Source organism: Leuciscus leuciscus, assembly GCF_965113295.1.
Source record: "Leuciscus leuciscus genome assembly, chromosome: 18".
NCBI classification, from domain to species: Eukaryota; Metazoa; Chordata; class Actinopteri; order Cypriniformes; family Leuciscidae; genus Leuciscus; species Leuciscus leuciscus.
This window is the reverse complement of record NC_138742.1, coordinates 14,388,296-14,406,565: the sequence shown is the minus strand read 5'-3', so window position 1 is coordinate 14,406,565 and position 18,270 is coordinate 14,388,296. Positions and strand designations below refer to the sequence as shown.

Here is an 18,270-nt window from a genome sequence, read left to right as displayed (position 1 = left end):
AGGCTGACCGGCTGTTCCCACAGTCTGTTCTGCAGCAGCCACCTTTGACACACGGGCCTGCCAGGCGGCAAGCAGGGAGGGAGGCTGGGAAAGGGAGGCATCTCGAAACACAAGAAAAAAATAAATTCATTTCTCTTTCAATGCCAATAAGGAGCGTGATGGACATATGCAACCAACGAGTCAAAAAGCACAAAGTCGCAGATTGCGATAGATGCAAAACCGCAAGCTGAAAACTCTTTAACACTCTACATCTCTATTTAGTAATATGGTCGAGAGGGTTTATGAATTGCCGTTTTCCTTAATTGGAGCGCTCTGCTCTTTTTCCAAAACTGAGCAATAAAGTTTTAATTCGATAAGTGCCCTTGAGAGTCTCTGAAGAACTTCGAGAAACTTAACCTTCCAGTCGTGGTTTGAAGCTAATAGAATAATGGCAAAAAATTAAATCACTTGATAAAAATCCAAAACAAAACCTCACTGGGTTGGACTGAGTAAGAGTTTGGCTAAGCGATGTTGTTGTAGAATGACTACTTTCCATTCGAGGAAAGAAAAGAGTCACTTTAAACTCAAAGGAACAGTACAGCAAACAGGTACATGATATATGGACCACAAAAAAAACGTGGCAAGCAGCTTCTTCCAAAAATTCTGGGAGATTGTTTTCCCTCTAAGCTCGGGGCCTATTCAAAGGGTTGAGGAACAGGCTGACGGGCAAAATGGACCAAAGAAATGGAATGTGAGCAAAGTTCGAGTCACCGTGCTGAATAGAGCACAGTGGAGCAGTGGTCACATGCAGGGCTGATGCAGTGTGGGCGCATGGGTTCAACAGAATGTGTGGATTTTGCACAAACCCAAAGAGGGAGGAAAAAGCACTGGTACCTCAAGACAAGAATCCCAACATTCTTTAGTGTCAGCCCTGATGAGAATGGTTTCGGCAGCGCAGCATGCCTGGGATTATGCGCGTCTACGAGTGTGTGTGATAATTGCGAGGTGTGTAAGTGTGGTTGTGTGTGGATCTCGGAGTGCCTGGGCATGGCAGCTGGGAAGCAGGCAGAATCCAGGAGATTTGAACCCTACATGCTGCCTGACCCTCTCAGCAGATGGTGGCTCCAGAGAAACTGCCATCTTACATCACAAAGGCTCTAGTCTTGTAACATCTCCATCATGCGCTCGTACGCTGCCTTGCAACTGCTCCTTGAGGAGGAGAAATGTTAAAGATGACAGGGCATTAGTTGGCATCATTGTTTAGAAATCATAATGCAATTAGATGTATGATCACTGATCTAATAGATCGTTTGATTTGATTCATATGGGCACAACTTTAATTTAAAGGGATGGTTCACCTCAAAACAAATATTGTGTCGTCATTTACTTGACCTCATGTCGCTTCAAACCTGAATGACTTTCCTTCTTCCGTGGAACACAAAATAAGATATCTTGACATATCCAAACCAACACTGGACCCTGAGGATCTTCATAATATGGACAAAAACACATGAAATTGTCCAAAATATCCATCTACAAAGAGATTTGTAGCTTTTAGTCTATATCTATGGAGCCCCATATATGTAATTTGGCCACGATTAAGAATTCAGAATTCAATGATTTATTGTAAGACAAGATTTGAATTTATTCAACGTGGTCAAGATTGACCTAATACAAGGGAACAAATTATTAAGTAGAGGTAACAAATTCTTATTTCGTTTTTTCCCCTGCATATCTTGTGCAGGGGTCCATTTATATCTGATAGCCGGAAGCCAGTTCTATGCTAGTGGACTCATAAATATCGACCAAATTAATGTATATACACCTTTAAAATGTACATTCCTGCTCTTATAGAGAAAAAACTAACAAAAGAAAACATTGATTACTTATCTTGCACTCTGGGTCACATGCACATTTCCCCATCCCTAAATACCAAATACCAAATCATGTTTGATGACTGTGACGTAACTTAGATCTTTGATATGTGTGTCCAAACCTCCTGTTTCAGTACAAAATATTTGAGCATATGAAAGAAAATGCACAAATCAAGAGGTTGAGACACATAACATTGCTTTTAACAGAGCTGAGGGTATGAGATTGACATGAAAGGTCAAAGAGAGAGAGAGTATTACATTATTTAGTGTATGAGTAGTCTATATCCACAGAAATAGGAGCTGTGACAATCTTCAATCCACTTATTTCCTGAGGATGTGTCTGTGGAATGAGGGTGGGTAGTATAAAATATTAGACTGATATCTGTGGCTAATACTGAGCAATGTGTGAGTGGAGTCTGCCTGTGTAATGTACAAGTCTGCATGATAATATCTGTATGTCTGTGCAAGTGTGTACGTCGGCGTGTGTGTGGGCGAACAGGCCTGATGTAGTAATGATTTAGGTGGCAATATCGACCCCCCTCACTAATGGACCATGACCTCTTGATTTAGTCTATTGAGGCGACGGGCGGTTCTCAGTAGGCCTGTTTTTCAGCCAGGCTAAATCACTTTCTGCAACCACATGATGACAGAGATAAAGCTCAAATATAATGGTGCCATATTTTTTCAATGGCTGTAAAAAAGTGAATTGTTACTGTTGACTCAGGGGGGAAAAAGTCTTAAAGGGTCAGTTCACCCCAAAATTAAGATTCCTTGCATAACTTGCAACTTCAAACTTGCATAACTTTTTTCTTCAGAACATAACTTTGTCCATACAATGAAAGTCAATACGTTGTTTGCAATGTTTTTACTTACCAAAAATATATAGACAACAAATATTTTAGCATTTTACCTGTATATTATCTCAAAGGTCTTTTTCACAAAAATCAGTAACAGATGCATTTTTGTAAAACAAGAATACATGGTGTAATACAGGAGACATAAAAGTAACGGTTTCAGTTAGCCGATAAGTAGTTTGATACTGTATATACAGTGTTACCACAGACAATGGTAAATATTAGGAAATATCTGACCGCTGTATGGCACTATTGCCCAATCAGAATCAAGTATCCCAAATAGTTGCATAATAAGTTTTAACTGGATTCTACATTGCTAACAATCCTCCAGCATGGCCATCACAAAAGTTGCCTGTGGGGATGCAAATGATATAGTAATCTGCAGTGTCTTGCACACTTCCATACTATCCAGTCTTGGTGGTAAAAAAAAAAATATATGAATGTTACATTGTCGAAATGCAATCCACTGGAAGAAAAATGTTGTTTAAGACAAAGGAAAAAGTATTGGGTTTTTGGTTTTAATTATTGCCTATGTTTTTACAGCAACAGTGGGCAAGTGTTCAGCTCTGACACATGAATGGAGGAATGTTTATTTGCTGCAGTTTAAGGGCATAGTGGTTACAGGAACACTGACACATTCCTGTGTCACCATCTCTCCCTTTTTCTCTGTCTCATGAAAGCTTAAAACACTATTCAGCTTCTGCACACACACTGACAGGCACTTTCCATTCTCAAATTCAATTTACCAATGCAAATATTATAGCCACAGCAAACTTTCCCTCAAGTATGACTAAGTCCCAGCACCGAAATGAATATCTTAAATGCCATATTACAAGGTCAAAGTAAAATGAGAGGGAGTATATTTGATTGAATGCACCTTTGCGTAGGTGGGCCCTGGTTTTATCCTTTCCATTTCCATCGGCGACCCTGTAAAAAAGACTTGGCAATAGCTCCCTAAGTGTAGTGACACAGTGGACAGTCAACTGCAGGAACTACACATTCACTCTTCCAGACTGCACATGCATGCTGAGAACTGCTTGCATAAGAACACCTCCCTCTTTTGCCCCCACCCTTCACCAGAGCTCCACTCCACAACCCAACTCTGTAATCACTTCCAGAGGCAAACCAGAGGACATCAGCCAAATGTCAATCATTGTCCATAATCTCAGAAATCCACCTAAAAAATTACAACACTGGTACATACAGAGGTGTGGTTTGATCTTCGATGACTGGTATTTTAAACAGCAAAAGTGTTCATAAAGAAATCCACTGTGCACTGAGCACTGACCAACATACATAGACACTGAGAAGGACCAGTCCATTTAGATTAGTGGTCAATTAATATAATACATTTTCACATGAGTAATTAAAGAGGGGGAAGTTGAGTCACTTAATGAAGTGCATTTAAAAATGTATACATTTTTAATATTATGAATATGCTTTGGACACCAGAATTGACACGCCATGTCATTGACCCATAAGTGTCTCAATGACTGATTCTTAAACTTCTATATTTGGTATCTCTCAATATTCGGTGCTTGTCCACTTGTTTAGCTATTAAGTGGTTTATCTGCACTGACTAATTCTGAGCATTGACAAAAGCATTAAGGTGAGAGACTTGGTTCTCTGTGCTAAAAACAAAGCCTTTGCTGACATCTAGTGGTAGTCTTAATGGGCCTCAAATGTACTATGCACACGAATTTATACTTTGCATTGTTTGGACTTACCAAGAAGTTCATAAATCAACTGTATTGTTCTTTCAGTCAGGTTATTTTGCGGCTGTAAACCACAAAATGGCACCAGTTTACGTTGAAGACCGTCTGTCTTTATACGTATCTATCTGCAAATATCACAGGTAAAATACACTACAAAACACACCATTTTTACAATCTTTTTTTCTACTTAAGTTTAAGATAATAATAAAGAAAATAATGTTCAATTATTTTAAAATTAATAATGGCTTTTATTATATTACCCAAAGACGTCCGGTTGCTGCGCGCACTATATAAATGACGTAAAAGTATTTCCGGTCCTCTCTCATGCTTCTCTAAATCAAGATGGTGAGTCTACCAATCGTTCAGACCGAACACCGTCTTTTATCCTGTTATTATTGCGACAAGTGCGTTTTCTCATTCGTTTCACATTTCGGAGTATCATCTCTCCGTATACAACCAAACACCACTCAGTTTTTCATAGTTTTTGATCATAATAATTCATTAACGATACTACGCCTGAAGTCTCACGCATGTAACGTTAACGTTACACGAAACACGCATTAACGTTACAGTCTTTTATCTCAAACCGATGAGTTAAGCTTTTACCCCCGTTAATAGCTAACGTTATCTGTATTTTAAGAAATTCCGTATTACTATTTCGTGGTATCTTAATTTGGATTGATTTACCTATTCTTCACAAATTACAGCAAAGTATTTTATTTACTGTGCCTGTTTGCACTATAGGTGTAGAGTCAGACGGTTTATAAATCAAATACACATTACAAAACACATCAGAATTGTTAAATTGTATAAAGTATCAAGTACAAAGCCACCAATTACATTTTAACTAATAAAACTAAATGTTTTGTAAATGTGCATTAACAGATTATGATTTCAAGGTTGTCATTTGCAAACCAGTGCTAACTTTATTTCTCCATCTCCTAGACTAAGAAGAGGAGGAATAACGGTCGTGCTAAGAAGGGACGTGGGCATGTCCAGCCCATCCGCTGCACAAACTGTGCCCGGTGTGTGCCCAAGGACAAAGCCATCAAGAAGTTTGTCATCAGAAATATTGTGGAGGCTGCGGCTGTAAGGGACATCTCTGAAGCCAGTGTGTTTGACTGTGAGTAAGATACTGGGCTTCTTAGGGAGGGGAACAAACGGGCTTGTTAAAACATTTATCAAACTTGTTTCTTTGTCCTTCTACAGCCTACGTTCTGCCCAAACTGTATGTGAAGCTGCACTACTGTGTCAGCTGTGCCATCCACAGCAAAGTGGTGAGGAACCGTTCTCGCGAGGCCAGGAAGGACCGTACCCCTCCTCCACGCTTCAGGCCCGCTGTAAGTGATGCATCCATATCCATTTTAAATTAGGGCATAGGCATACCTATTGTGCTTAATTATTACATGCATAAAAATTGGCTTCTTTGACTATTTTTTCAATAATAATACTGATCAATACAATATAAATTTTTCTGATTTCTTTCTTTCAGGGTGGTCCCCCACGTCCCCCTCCAAAACCAATGTGATCTGGAGATATTTGCATACATGTTTCTGTAAAGAAATAAAGATGACTAAACCTAAAATGTTCTCTTGTCTTTGTTTAATCAAAAATGGAAAACGTTGCTGTCCTCTAATGTGTACAAAAGTTTTTCTTGAGGTTGTTTGTTGTATTCTGAGAGGTAATTTGGGAAAAAATAAAGCTGCTTGATGTTAGTCATTTTAAATGGACCTTAAATTTAAGTTTTTACATTTAAGGCAAAAATGGTGTAAAACTGAGTGGTCTTAAGTTTACTGAAACCCATTTTCAATAGGAAAACACTTGTTCATTAGTTAACAATACTTCTACATGATTTATTAATCTAAATGGTCATTTTAACATTTATAAACTACTTTAAAATCAAATGTATCTGTTAACATTAATGAATGCTATCATGAAAAATTGAATTTTTAATAAATAATAAATGCTGTAAAAAACATTGCTCAATGTAAGTAAAGTCTTTCAATATTTTTTACAATAGAATTGAAACCGCATTATCGTAAAAAAACAAAAAAAAACATTGAGAATCTAAACTAAGTTACTAGAATCTAGACAATTACAAATACTATAACTAAAAACTACAAAAATACTAAGTAAAAAGTGAAAACTAAACTCTAAAAAAGGTCATTCAAAATATATATAAATACTATAATATAGTAATACTGAGCTAATACTGCACTAAAACAAGTTGGCTGAACTGAGAAAAAATGCCTTAAATAGTTTATAGTACATGCTATACTAAATTGTCATTTCAAAAATTGTTTTTATTTCATTTTGTCCTTATATTAATTTAGAGATCACATAGAATATTTGTTCTTTTTCAAATTCATCCGTCACACTGCACGACTATTTAAGTGCACTACAAAAATAAAAAAAAATGCAGTTAAAGATGGTGAGCAGTCACTTTAAATGTCCACCTTGACCACATGTTGAACCTGTAGAGAAACAATTCATAGACCGATTATTTGTTGACTTGATCAAGACTGGACATGAATTAGGGAAACTAGAGAACAAGTGTTTAGAGTTGTAAGCGGACAGAAGTTACAACAAATATTACTTTATTGGACATGAAAAATTACTTCAACTTAAAGTTGGGTTACACTCTTTAAAAACAAGATCAAATAAACAATACCTCTTGAAACCAACACACCTTTTTATAGAACATGAGGCAGTTTTTTATATTTTAACAAATTTGAGGTAAAGAGTTTTTCTTTGTCATATACATTTTTTTTCTCACAAAATATTTAAAAACATTGAACCCAGGGATAAAGCCCAAGAATGACAGAGAGTTTGATCCCTGCCTCCCCAAAATGCTAGGTCTCTCTTTCTCGGTTGCTGCTCATTATGGTTGCTTCACAGTTCGTTTAAAAATATTGAGTTCATCACACCTTGGGGATAAGAAATATGAAATGGTGCAGAAAAGAGCCTGGTTTGGTTTAGAGGAAATAGGGAAAATTGCAGCTAGTATTTCACAAGCAGAACAGTTGCAGAACCCCAGCAAACAAACGAGTACACATGCAAACTCTCTCATTCACACACTCGGTAGAATTCATTAAATAATTTCTTTTTGACCGATAAGTGCATTAAGTGTCATATATGGTTTTTGCCATAATTTCAAGTAAATAAATTTATGTCAGCAGAAAAAAAAATTAAAGTCTATGAAGGGTGCAAAGTCACTGACTAACCTTTGTAAATACTGAATTTCACTTCTTCGATCCATTCATACTGTACTCCGTAGGCTTGCACTGGAGTGAATCCAAGCATACGTATTAAGAGGCCTACAAATGTTGTAAAAGTAACTGAAAAGATGTAGGGTCAGTGGATTACACACAAGCAAGTTTTGGAAACAGCTGACCACCTCCAAGGTCAAGTGATACACACATGCTACAACATCCAAGTACCCTTAACCACAGCCCACGTCACATAAAGATGTACAAGCAATCAAACAAAACAACTCTTTGAGATTCTCCAGAATTCTCTCATTGGTGCTTTAGTTTCGTTTCAGTTTGTGCAAGTGAGATCCGCTGATAAAACAGGCCACAATATATCTTGGCAGGACGGTACGTAACTCTACAACAATATTTCAGTCCTTTCCTTCAAATTCAAGCAGCAGTTTGTACTCAGTGGGGATCGAGAGTACCGTATGCATGAACTCATATGGGACATGACCACACAGGACAAGCGTACAGGATACAAGTCCAATATCAAGGGCAGAAGTCACACAAACATCCAAGCACCAAATTTTACAACACAAGGAGAAAATGTTCAGTTTTGAATCCTTAAATGACCGTGACCCCTTTTATGATTAGGAAAATAGCCTTTATAGAATTGTTTTTAAAAACACCACACTGTTCATCTGGTCTTTATAACCAACGTGTTCTCGTATCAAATTGTTTCTTGTTTTCTCTAAATAGCATTTTTATCAGAAATCAGTGCAATAGAGCAATTTCAGAAAACAAAAGAATATGTTTCAAAGCTCAGTTACCAGTCATTACTGTGTCTGCTCCCCTAAAGCCTTTGAATAAAATCACCCTCCCGCCCGGTGCCGCCCCGCCTGTCCGAAACCCTCCCAACAGCCCCAGCAAAAACACTCACATTTAAGCAGAATTAGAAAAAGTGCAATCCTCCTTTTGAGGTAAAAACCCTTCCCCTTCACTCGTCTTCAAATTCACGGAATGCAACATAGGTCTGTGTTTGGTCTGCACCAGAATATTAAGGCTTCTTTTCCGCATCTAAAAACCATAATGTGGCTCACTGTGTTCGCAGCATGGCAGAGGATGGATGGCGGGGACTTCGTACTACAAAAACTATTTAAAAAAACCTCAATAGATTTGATAGGCAAAATCTTTATCGCCACTTAAGTGAGGTTGAGATAAAGTTGAAACGACAATCAAGATCTGAGGCACAAGGAAATCAACTTTTTTTTCTTTTCTGGACAGAGGTTGTAGACTCAAAAACTAAGGCAAATGTTTCAAGTTCATTTCCTTTCTTAAATAAAACATTAACATACATTTTAGAAAGCAATAAAATTATCCGAGCCTTGGCCTAACCACAATCCTATTTGACCCAAGAGTGACGTATCATCTTTGTTTCGAAGTTACCCGAATTCAGGCTGCATTGTACCTACGGAATGGTCCAGCATTAAAAACCATGTGCAATTCTAAAACTAACTCGTACAGGGTTCATATAAAGCAACGATTAAGGCAATATGTGTCTGTGCTCCTTATATGGCTAACATACCAATACTCCAGCCTCAATTTTGCAATTCACGCTGCTTGCTCTCCATTCCCTCTCTGTCAGCAGTGTCCTCCCTGAGTCGCCTAATTTCAACAGTCCCACCGAGGTATCCTAAAAGAGCACAAAGTTAGTGTGAATACTCTTAGGCATAGATTTCTTGTTTAACAGGCTCAGAAACTTTGGAAAACCACTCTGGATAAAACAGTCCAGACTTTGGACGTCTAAGCAATTCAATGTCTTTCTCTCTTCAAGAGGCAGACTCTATGTAAACGCCACCAAACAGATGGGTATAGACCTACTCTCACATCTCGAATTTCTCTTCCCAACTGATAAAAAATAAACCCCACCGAAGTAAGGCACTTCTAAAGCAAAACAGCTGCTTCTTGCGATGAATGACTTGGTGTAGGAGTGCAATCGGAGGATATGACTTGTCATCCTCTAACGAGGGATGCAATTGCACGTTTGATGCTCGTACCTAAGCGATTAGCCTTCGACGGAAAATCGGATGTCCGCTAATTATAAAAGCAAGTGCTAATGTGCCCCAATCTGGTGCAGACCGAACTAGACGCCATGACGCCATCTCAAAGCAGCATACAACGCTCTGTACATCTCCCCCCCAGTCTTGACCTCCGCCCACCTCAGCCCACCTGGTGCTCCCCGCGGACAATGTGCGAGGAGAACTCGTAGCGGTCCTGGCTGCGGTGGCCGCAGATGTTGCACTCGAAGGGCTGGCGGAAGCCGTGGCAGCCCATGTGGATGGTAAACATGACATGGTCCAGGAAGAAAATGCGACAGTGCTCGCAGCGGAAGGAGCGCACCGGCCGCCCTTCCCCATCCACCACCTGCATGGCTTCCCTCGTTAGCGGGGAGCGCGGGCTCGCCTTGGTCGGTAAACCCCCAGGGATCCCTTTCTCCCTGTCCCCCTCCATGTCCGTTTCTTTGGCGTGACTAGGACTGTGCCGCTCGCGCCCACGGTGGTTCAAGTTTCCCGGTGGCACCGAGGTGATGACGCACTGCTCCTCCACCATGCTCTCAGTGTCTGTCGAATCTTGGTAACCGTTGCTCGGCGAGGCGGCGTGGCTGCGGGTGGAAGGTGCATCTTCGTGACCCTCGCCGGCCTCCCTCCCGGCCAGGCCCATGGAGATGCCCCCTGCACAGTTTAGACGCTGCCCTAGAGAGGTTATATGAGGGTAGACGGAGCTGATGACTGGGGTGAACTCTGAGATGCAGGTGGAGTGGGGGGGCATCCGCAGCGACCGGGAAGGATCCACATCGTTGCTGCCTCCTCTCGGCCCCCGCAGGAAACGCCCTCCCATGCCTGCTAAAGCAGCGGGGTCACCCTCGGGGTGCGACAGCAACATGTCCCCTTCTTTATCAGGATTGGGGTCGAGTTCATAAGGTGCTTCGGATATATTCAGTCGCATGTGCTTTTCACCTAGAAAGCCAGGAAGCATCATAATCATAATGATCATTAGATTGCACTGAAATTATTCTGTTTTTGCATCTACGCAATAACTAATAATATTGTTACTATACTATTTCTAAATCTAATTTATAGAAACAAAACTCTGAAACTCAGCAAATTACAAATTGAGATTTTTTAAAATAAATTATTTAAAATATTATATTTTAAAAAGTAATACAAAATTGTTCAAAGGTTTGGTTATTTTAAAAGAAATTAATACTATATACATTGCATTGTAAAGTAACAGTAAAGACATTTATAATGTTACAAGAGACTTTTGAATTTTGAACTTCCTGTTTATCAAAAAATCCTGAATTTAAAGAAAAGTATCACAGATTCCACAAAAAAAGAAAAGAAAAAAGCAACTCAATTGTTTTTAACATTGATAATAATAGTTATAAAGGTTTCTTGAGCACCAAATCAGCAATTTCGCAAATCGGCTGATTTCTGAAGGATCATGTGACACTGAAAACTGGAGTAATGATGCTGAAAATTCAGCTTCGCCTATTTAACTATTTTAAAATAGAAAATATTTATTTCAAATTGTAATAATATTCCCTTCATGACCATAAGAGCCTCTTTTCAAAAACATTTGTAAAAAAAACGTACAGACCCCAAACTTTTGAACAATAGGTTATATATATATCTTGAACAACACGTTGTCATATTGACAACCGATCATTAAACAGACTGATTAAATTTTTTCAAACCTTACAAATATGCATGTTTATCACTTAAAAAAAATCTCCAGTCTTTCTCTCTGCATACAGTTCACAAGCTCACAACTCAGGTATCACTCTTCTGCATAGGTATTCAAAGAAATGGGCCTACCCAGAAACTTCTGGGGTGTAGATCTCTTCCTCTTGGTGATGCTATTGGCCAGCCGATCAATGAAGGTCATCTTTTCTGAGGAGGACTGGATCAGTGGTTCAGACATCATCTCCACATTATGGGGCTCTTCACCTGAAGACAATCCACACGCAGAAGCATGATTATAATAGAATGGTGTGGGTTTTTGATTATATCACACCAATTTTGATACCACAGCATTTAATATGGTATTGAAACCATATATAATTATAATTATCGTTCGAAAGTTTTGTGGTCAGTTTTTGAAAGAAATCTCTCACCAAGGCTGCATTTATTTGATAAAAAAGTAAAGTAAAATCAGTATTGTGAAATATTATTACAATTTAAAATAACTGATCAATTTTAATATACAGTTTAATCTTGTGATGGCAAAGCTGAATTTTCATAAGTCATTCATTCAGTCTTCAGTGTCACATGAATAATATGCTGATTTGTTGCTCAAGTAACATTTCTTCTTCTTAGTATTATTTTCTGGATTTTTTGATGAATAAAAAGTTCAAAAGAACAGTGTTTATTTGAAATTGTCTAACAATATATATAAAATGTATTTACTGTCACTTTGATCAATTTAATGTCTTTTCTGAGTAAAAAATATTTTCTGTAAAAAAATTACTGACACCAAACTTTTGAACGGCAGTGTACACTTTTATTAATAAGAGTAAAAAAGAAATGAAAATCACAAGTAGTCTAATGTAAATTAATTACTAAAATTATTATTTTTGCAGAGTCTTAAATATATGATTATTAGTTATGCACATTAATATTGATTCAATGCTCTCAGAGTTTGACTGAGCAGCAGGTTATTTAAATTAAGAATAAAATTCAGCATATTAACAACATAAGGTTAGGTTATATTAGGTTACATTTTAGCTCATACTGCAAGGCCTACAGCATAGTAATATTTTTACACACAACCACCTGTTTAGATTCTCTGTGTTTACAATAATACCTCTCTAAAGCATGTATTTTAATCAAGAAGTGCTTTGGACCGTTAAAGTGCGCAGCTACATCACCAGCTGTGATCTTCACAGAGCATGCACATAACAACACTGGTGAGCTTTCAAAAGCAGCCTCCTGTCAGGCAGCACTTGGACGAATTAAGTAAGTAACTGCAAAAAGACATCCATTAAAATCATCCAATTTAGTGTCAACTTGATATCCAAAGTACTGCTAGTTTTGACCTCCCAAGCATTTGTGTTAGTAAATATGGCATTACCGTGCGCAGGTTGTGTGTTATGAGCAGGCTGGTGGTCCAGACTCTGTAGGTAGCTGTGGCAGCGCTCACGGTGCTCCTCCAGGGTGCTCTGCTGCTTGTAGCTGCGGCCACAGTAACTGCACTTGTAGGGCTTCCCTACTGTAGGGGAGGACACTGAAATAACGTGGAGGGAGAATATGAATGCATTTCACACTGCTTATGTGTTATGTAAACAAACATCAATAACACAGTATTGATGCTGTGGTTAATCTAAGGTGTTACCCTGTAAAGTTATTAAATAATACACTGCCTGGCCAAAAAAATAGTTGCTGTTTGGATTTAAATAGGGAAATGCTTAAGAGTCAATCATTTTATCATTATTGCCGTGATCATCTAGCATGTTATATGTTTGGCAACAGTTCTTTTAACCCTATTTGATGGAAATAACACCACAACAACTATCTATTTTCATCAAGAGGTTCATCTATTTTTGGTCAAGATCTTGTATTGACAAAGCAAGAATGTCCAGCACTCTGTAAAGTCGACTCCAGCACATCCCAAAGACTTTAAATGAATTTAAGGTCTGGACTCAGAGGTGCCAATTCATGTGTGAAAATGATTCTTCATGCTCCCTCCCAACCATTCTTTCACAATTTGAGCCTGATGCATCTTGTCACTTTATCATCTTGGAATATGGCCATGATGTGTCTTCCTACATGGTTGTTTAAGAAATGAAAAGCTACTCCATCAATCAGGGTCAGAAGAACTGTTGACAAACATATAACACGCTAGAAACATAATAATCACTGCAATAATGATCCATTCATAGACTCTTAAGTATTTGCCTATTTAAATCTAAACAGCAACCTTTTTTGGCCGGGCAGTGTATATTATATATAACAGATAATTATAATAAATAATAATATATTATGATATATAATATAGTAATATATTTCCAATATAATTACATTAGAATACTCTAATTACTGGTACAGGATTCGTCAGACCACAGAATTTCCCTTGTCACAATTTCCCCAAAAACGAAATGACGCTGCTCATCTATGACGTTAACAGAAGAGGAAAAAACTACAGACCACATCTGTCCATTTAGCTTTAGAGATGTGCGTCATTTCAGAGAAATTCATTATTCTATCAAGTCATTTCTCTGAATATCTGCAATATTCTCATTCAGAGGACCTTAGGCACTACAGGTGAATGCTCTTCATCATTCAAAAACACAAGCAGGATTTCCTGTTTTCATAATACTCTAAATGTCATACTAGACCGCTGCATTTCGTTTGAATAAAAAACGTGATTATATAACCGATCAATGATGTCTTATTCACACTTATTAGTCTGCTTGCACAAGCTCTAGTAGAGCAACAGGTTTAAAAGGAAATTCTAGGCAGCAAAAATAATCACCACTTACATTAAAAGAGAAGTAGGTTACATGACCTTGACTATTCATTTATGCTCTGTGGCAAATCAAAATGGCTTTTTCCATCCCACACACTTTTCCATCCATTTATTTTCCAGCCACAAAGTTCTCTCTCCTTCCTTCTCTTTATTTCTCGCAAATGGCCTCTCTCAAACCACAAAGGCTCACCGGAGTGGGTGCGGAGGTGTCCTGTCAGGGCGTCACGGCGGCGACAGGCGTAGTTACAAAAGGGACATTTGAAGGGCTTTTCGCCAGAGTGGAGCTTGATATGACGCAGCAAGTTGCCCTTCTGAGTGAAGGAGGCCCCACACTGGTTACATTGGAATGGCCGCTCACCTACCGAGACCAAGACTACCAGTTTTCCCACCGGCGCAAAAAAACAGCAGCACATATCTTCAAACTGACATTTTTTTTTATATATTTGGTCTTTTTTTGTCAAGGGTCAGTGAAAAAGCACTTACCTGTATGGCTGCGTTTATGCACCATTAGAACATTGGGTCCAATGCAGATCATCCCACATATATCACATTTAAGTTTCCCATTGGGCAGCCGAATGGGACCAGGGGATGCGGGCTCAGAGCTGGCCATCTCTCCACAGCCGCTCCCAGCCTGTCCTCGTGTACCTCCGACCATCTCCACTCCACCATCTTCAGCCAACTCGCCCTTTTCATCTTTCCATCCTTCATTCTTCTCCCCGACTCTCCTTTCCGCCAGTGGAGCACCACCTGCCTCCTCGTCACTGTAGAGCTCCACCTTGATGGAGTTAGCTGGGCATGGAGATAAAGTTATACATTTATTGACTTGGCAAATGCTTTTACCTAAAGCAGAACTTGTTCAAACTAAGATGTTAAAGTGCGTTTAATGGACAGACACTGACCACTGAGTGAGCGACTGGGTGAGGACTGTTGACTGTTTGGTGTGCTCACGGTGGGACCTCTCAGCCCTGCAAAAAACTCCCGCTCTGTTGAAGAATCTCCACTACCTGAAAACATGTACAAGTACAATGGGGCTTAAAATACACCTTTGTATTTTTTCTCATTTCATGCCAAATTTCCACTAGAAATTATATTATCGGCATAACAGTTTGAGTGAAAAGTTTCATTGGAATTAATTTTTTTTGAAAGTCTCAGGATTTTTTTTAATTCAATGTGTTTAAAATATTATAATCAAAAATATAGAAAAATAAAATAAAACAAAAAAGGACCTAAATAAGTATTTTAAAGTTTGCATTGAATAAAAACTCTGGAGTTCACCCTGTCAAAGATGTCTTCAAAAGAGTTTGTTATATAATTAGGAATATCATTTCCTAAGAGAATTTAAACCAGCACAATTCAATAAAATATGTTTAAGATATATTGGATTCTTTCATGAGGATCACAGCAGTGGATATATATAAAAAATATCCCAGATCTCAGTGTGGTCATTGACATTTGGAACCGACTATATTTAGCTACATGCATATCTATAAAAATAACAAAAGAATAAGAACTTAAAAAGATACCTGACATGTACGAACGGCCATTGCAATCGTCAGCATTCATCATCACAGCAGCTGCCTGTACCAAGAAATCATACAAAAATATTTGTTTTACCAACTTACAATTTCATCATTGCCAACAAATAGCAAAGCAAGTTTTTAAAGATATGCATTAGTACATTTTACAATAATACAGTGCAATCAAAAAACATTAAATTACATATATATATATTTGGCTCATCTGATTTCATGTGAAAAAAGAAACTTGGTAGTTCACTTGCAGTTTGTTATTTCTCCCTTTCCTGTGTGGTTGCACGGTTTAAGTAGCTGAATAATTGATATACACACTGGTCAAGATCTCATTTCTAACTCAACAGCGTAATTGAGTGTCCATTCTATAGAATTCTGGTCTTAAATGAAGAGCGCAGTGTGCAAGAAACTGCCCTCCCTTTATCTTGTGACCTATCAGAGCACAGGCTGACATCTAAAGCAATGATGATACTAAGCAAAATGCAGGGGTTGTTATGATTTGCTATTACTCAGAAATTTCCACATATTATCGCTTTGGTATTGGAAATAGGCTTTAAATGCAACACATATTAAAATTACATAATTTGGTTTTATACAAATAACTATTTGACTCATCTGTGGTCACATCTGACTCGGATATAAAGAAGCAGTTTCATCCTTTCAGCATGTTTTCTGGACATCTATAGATCAAATGTATCCCCAAAATCTTTGATATTGTTTAAGGTTTACCCCCTCACACATACAGTTCTAGATGATAGGAAATAGTAGGGCTAAAGACTACTTGTGGTACAATGGCCATTTTATGTAAAAAAAAAATTCATAAAACCCCAAATGACAACAAAAACCACCGTTGCACTTTCCTAAACAACATGCAAGTGGGAATAAATTAATTTGTGTAATTAATTTGAAAAGTTGACTCATTTTAACTGCTCCATTCACAACAGAAAATTATGAAATACACAAACTAAAATTTGAGATAAACAGACATCATACATTTACTAACAGCAAAATAATGCACAAGGCGTTTGAACTAAACAGGAAAAGTGACACTTTTACCAACACTAAGCCTTCAACATTTCTTTTTACTCAGATTGTGTAAATCCACGAATATTTAAATAGAAAATATTTTGTTTATGCATTATAATACACTTTGGAACCAAATTAAAAACTCCTTCTGAATGACTTCAGACCTATGGTATCATAATTCTATAATTTATTAATTTTTCATGGTTAATAATTGTGGCTCATAATTGATCACAGATATAAAATAAAAAAACATAATTTAAACACATTCCGATGTCATAAAGAGCAGGTGCAGGCTGATGCTATTATAATATGAGATGACAAACTGCTTTCTTTTCAGTTCTTTCAAACCATGAATAAATATGGACTCATATAAATAATAAATATGGACTCTTACAGAGTCGAGCTATTATTTTATATCGGCTTTATGGACACTACATGATCTAATAACAAACAGGCCTTCAGAAATGTAAGACCTCATTGTGTCGTAAGAGACATAACGTTAAACCATTCACAGCTGCAACAGGCAGATCTCATGAATTCACAGAGCTGTCAATGAGTCTAATTAACGCAATAATCGAAACAGCCCTGTCTGTCTGCAGTCACACCAGAAAACAACGCCTGACGACGAGAACACGAGCCCTCGTATGTTTAGTAACTTTACATACACCATCGTGCTGTAGAGGAGGACTGACAGCACGCAGAATCATGTCAATCCGGTCTGTCTGGAGCAACACTAGCTAGCCACCGCTGCTAACCAGCTAACGAGACGTGACAGCTCACAATAAGGCAAAGACGTCGCTAAACTAACTCACAAACGAAAGAACAAGTGTTGCTGAAAACGCAATCCGATCGGCAGCCTCCGGGCGTGAAATACAGTCGATCTTTAGACGCGACAAACTAAAGCAGAATTCTGTTTCCTGAGAGCCCGCTGGCGTTGCTATGGCACCCAGCACTCGACAGATGAGTCTAGCCGTGTAAACCCTCCCAATCCGAACATAGTTACCTGACCTAATGTCACTTTCCTTGAATAACTGCCATTGATTTTGCACGGTGAATATTTTTTCTTACCTGACGATCGACTGTGATTGCAATATTTATACAGCAGAAGCGCCGTTTGTTTTCTCTAGCGAAGGCAGCATCTCCGGGATCTTTTACCTGAAACCCCAAACAACTTCCGGGCCCATGCCGGGATACAGGCCCGAATAACCTATAACCGAAAAACTGCCTCTCAAATCCATGATTGGGAGGGATTATCGAATGCATCGATCCTCATGCTACAGGTTAGAAAAACAAAATCCTGCAAAAAGCTACAAATACCAAATATTATTTTTATTATCATAATGATTATTATTATTAGTGTTGATGTTGCTATTTCGATGGTAGTGTCAGTACAAGTGGCGTATGTGTTTACTAAGATTTATCATGAATAAAACTTCCTTTATTTAAGCAATTTAATATTTGTAAGGAATTTAGCCTAATTCTTTCTCTGTGTCAAACAGGTAATATATGTCTATTTATGGGGATTTTGTTGAATGTGTTAGAAAAAGAATTTTCTATGAATTAGAATGTTT

The 18,270-nt window shown here is 38.1% G+C and overlaps 2 protein-coding genes across 5 annotated transcripts; one reads left to right on the top strand and one right to left on the bottom strand.

Moving 5' to 3' along the window:
* The first annotated feature begins 4,710 nt into the window (after nucleotides 1-4,710).
* rps26 (ribosomal protein S26) lies at nucleotides 4,711-6,007 on the top strand. The gene is made up of 4 exons (XM_082146119.1): nucleotides 4,711-4,767; nucleotides 5,368-5,545; nucleotides 5,632-5,762; nucleotides 5,915-6,007. The coding sequence occupies exons 1-4, from the start codon at nucleotides 4,765-4,767 to the stop codon at nucleotides 5,948-5,950; spliced, it is 348 nt and encodes a 115-aa protein (XP_082002245.1). The 5' UTR covers nucleotides 4,711-4,764; the 3' UTR covers nucleotides 5,951-6,007.
* A 969-nt stretch (nucleotides 6,008-6,976) lies between these two features.
* Nucleotides 6,977-17,885, bottom strand: ikzf4 (IKAROS family zinc finger 4). Of its 4 annotated transcripts, none has more exons than XM_082145368.1 (8): nucleotides 17,768-17,885; nucleotides 15,668-15,722; nucleotides 15,044-15,148; nucleotides 14,628-14,933; nucleotides 14,335-14,517; nucleotides 12,750-12,902; nucleotides 11,495-11,626; nucleotides 6,977-10,633 (listed from the first exon to the last, which is right to left on the bottom strand). In XM_082145368.1, exons 2-8 carry the CDS (start codon nucleotides 15,708-15,710, stop codon nucleotides 9,837-9,839), a joined length of 1,719 nt encoding a protein of 572 aa, XP_082001494.1. In that variant the 5' UTR covers nucleotides 15,711-15,722; nucleotides 17,768-17,885; the 3' UTR covers nucleotides 6,977-9,836. The 4 variants fall into 4 exon arrangements, with proteins under 4 accessions (XP_082001494.1, XP_082001496.1, XP_082001495.1 ...); XM_082145370.1 differs by having other exon boundaries at nucleotides 14,335-14,502; XM_082145369.1 differs by lacking the exon at nucleotides 17,768-17,885 and adding an exon at nucleotides 15,921-17,742 and having other exon boundaries at nucleotides 15,668-15,718.
* Nucleotides 17,886-18,270: the final 385 nt, after the last annotated feature.

Coding starts and splice junctions, on each gene's coding strand:
- rps26 (XM_082146119.1), top strand. Junction 5,546..5,631: donor TGAAGCCAGTGTGTTTGACT/GTGAGTAAGATA, acceptor GTCCTTCTACAG/CCTACGTTCTGCCCAAACTG. Junction 5,763..5,914: donor CTCCACGCTTCAGGCCCGCT/GTAAGTGATGCA, acceptor TCTTTCTTTCAG/GGTGGTCCCCCACGTCCCCC.
- ikzf4 (XM_082145368.1), bottom strand. CDS start 15,710: ATGATGAATGCTGACGATTGCAATGGCCGTTCGTACATGTCAG. Junction 15,149..15,667: donor TGGCCGTTCGTACATGTCAG/GTATCTTTTTAA, acceptor ACATGTTTTCAG/GTAGTGGAGATTCTTCAACA. Junction 12,903..14,334: donor ACACCTCCGCACCCACTCCG/GTGAGCCTTTGT, acceptor ACGTTATTTCAG/TGTCCTCCCCTACAGTAGGG.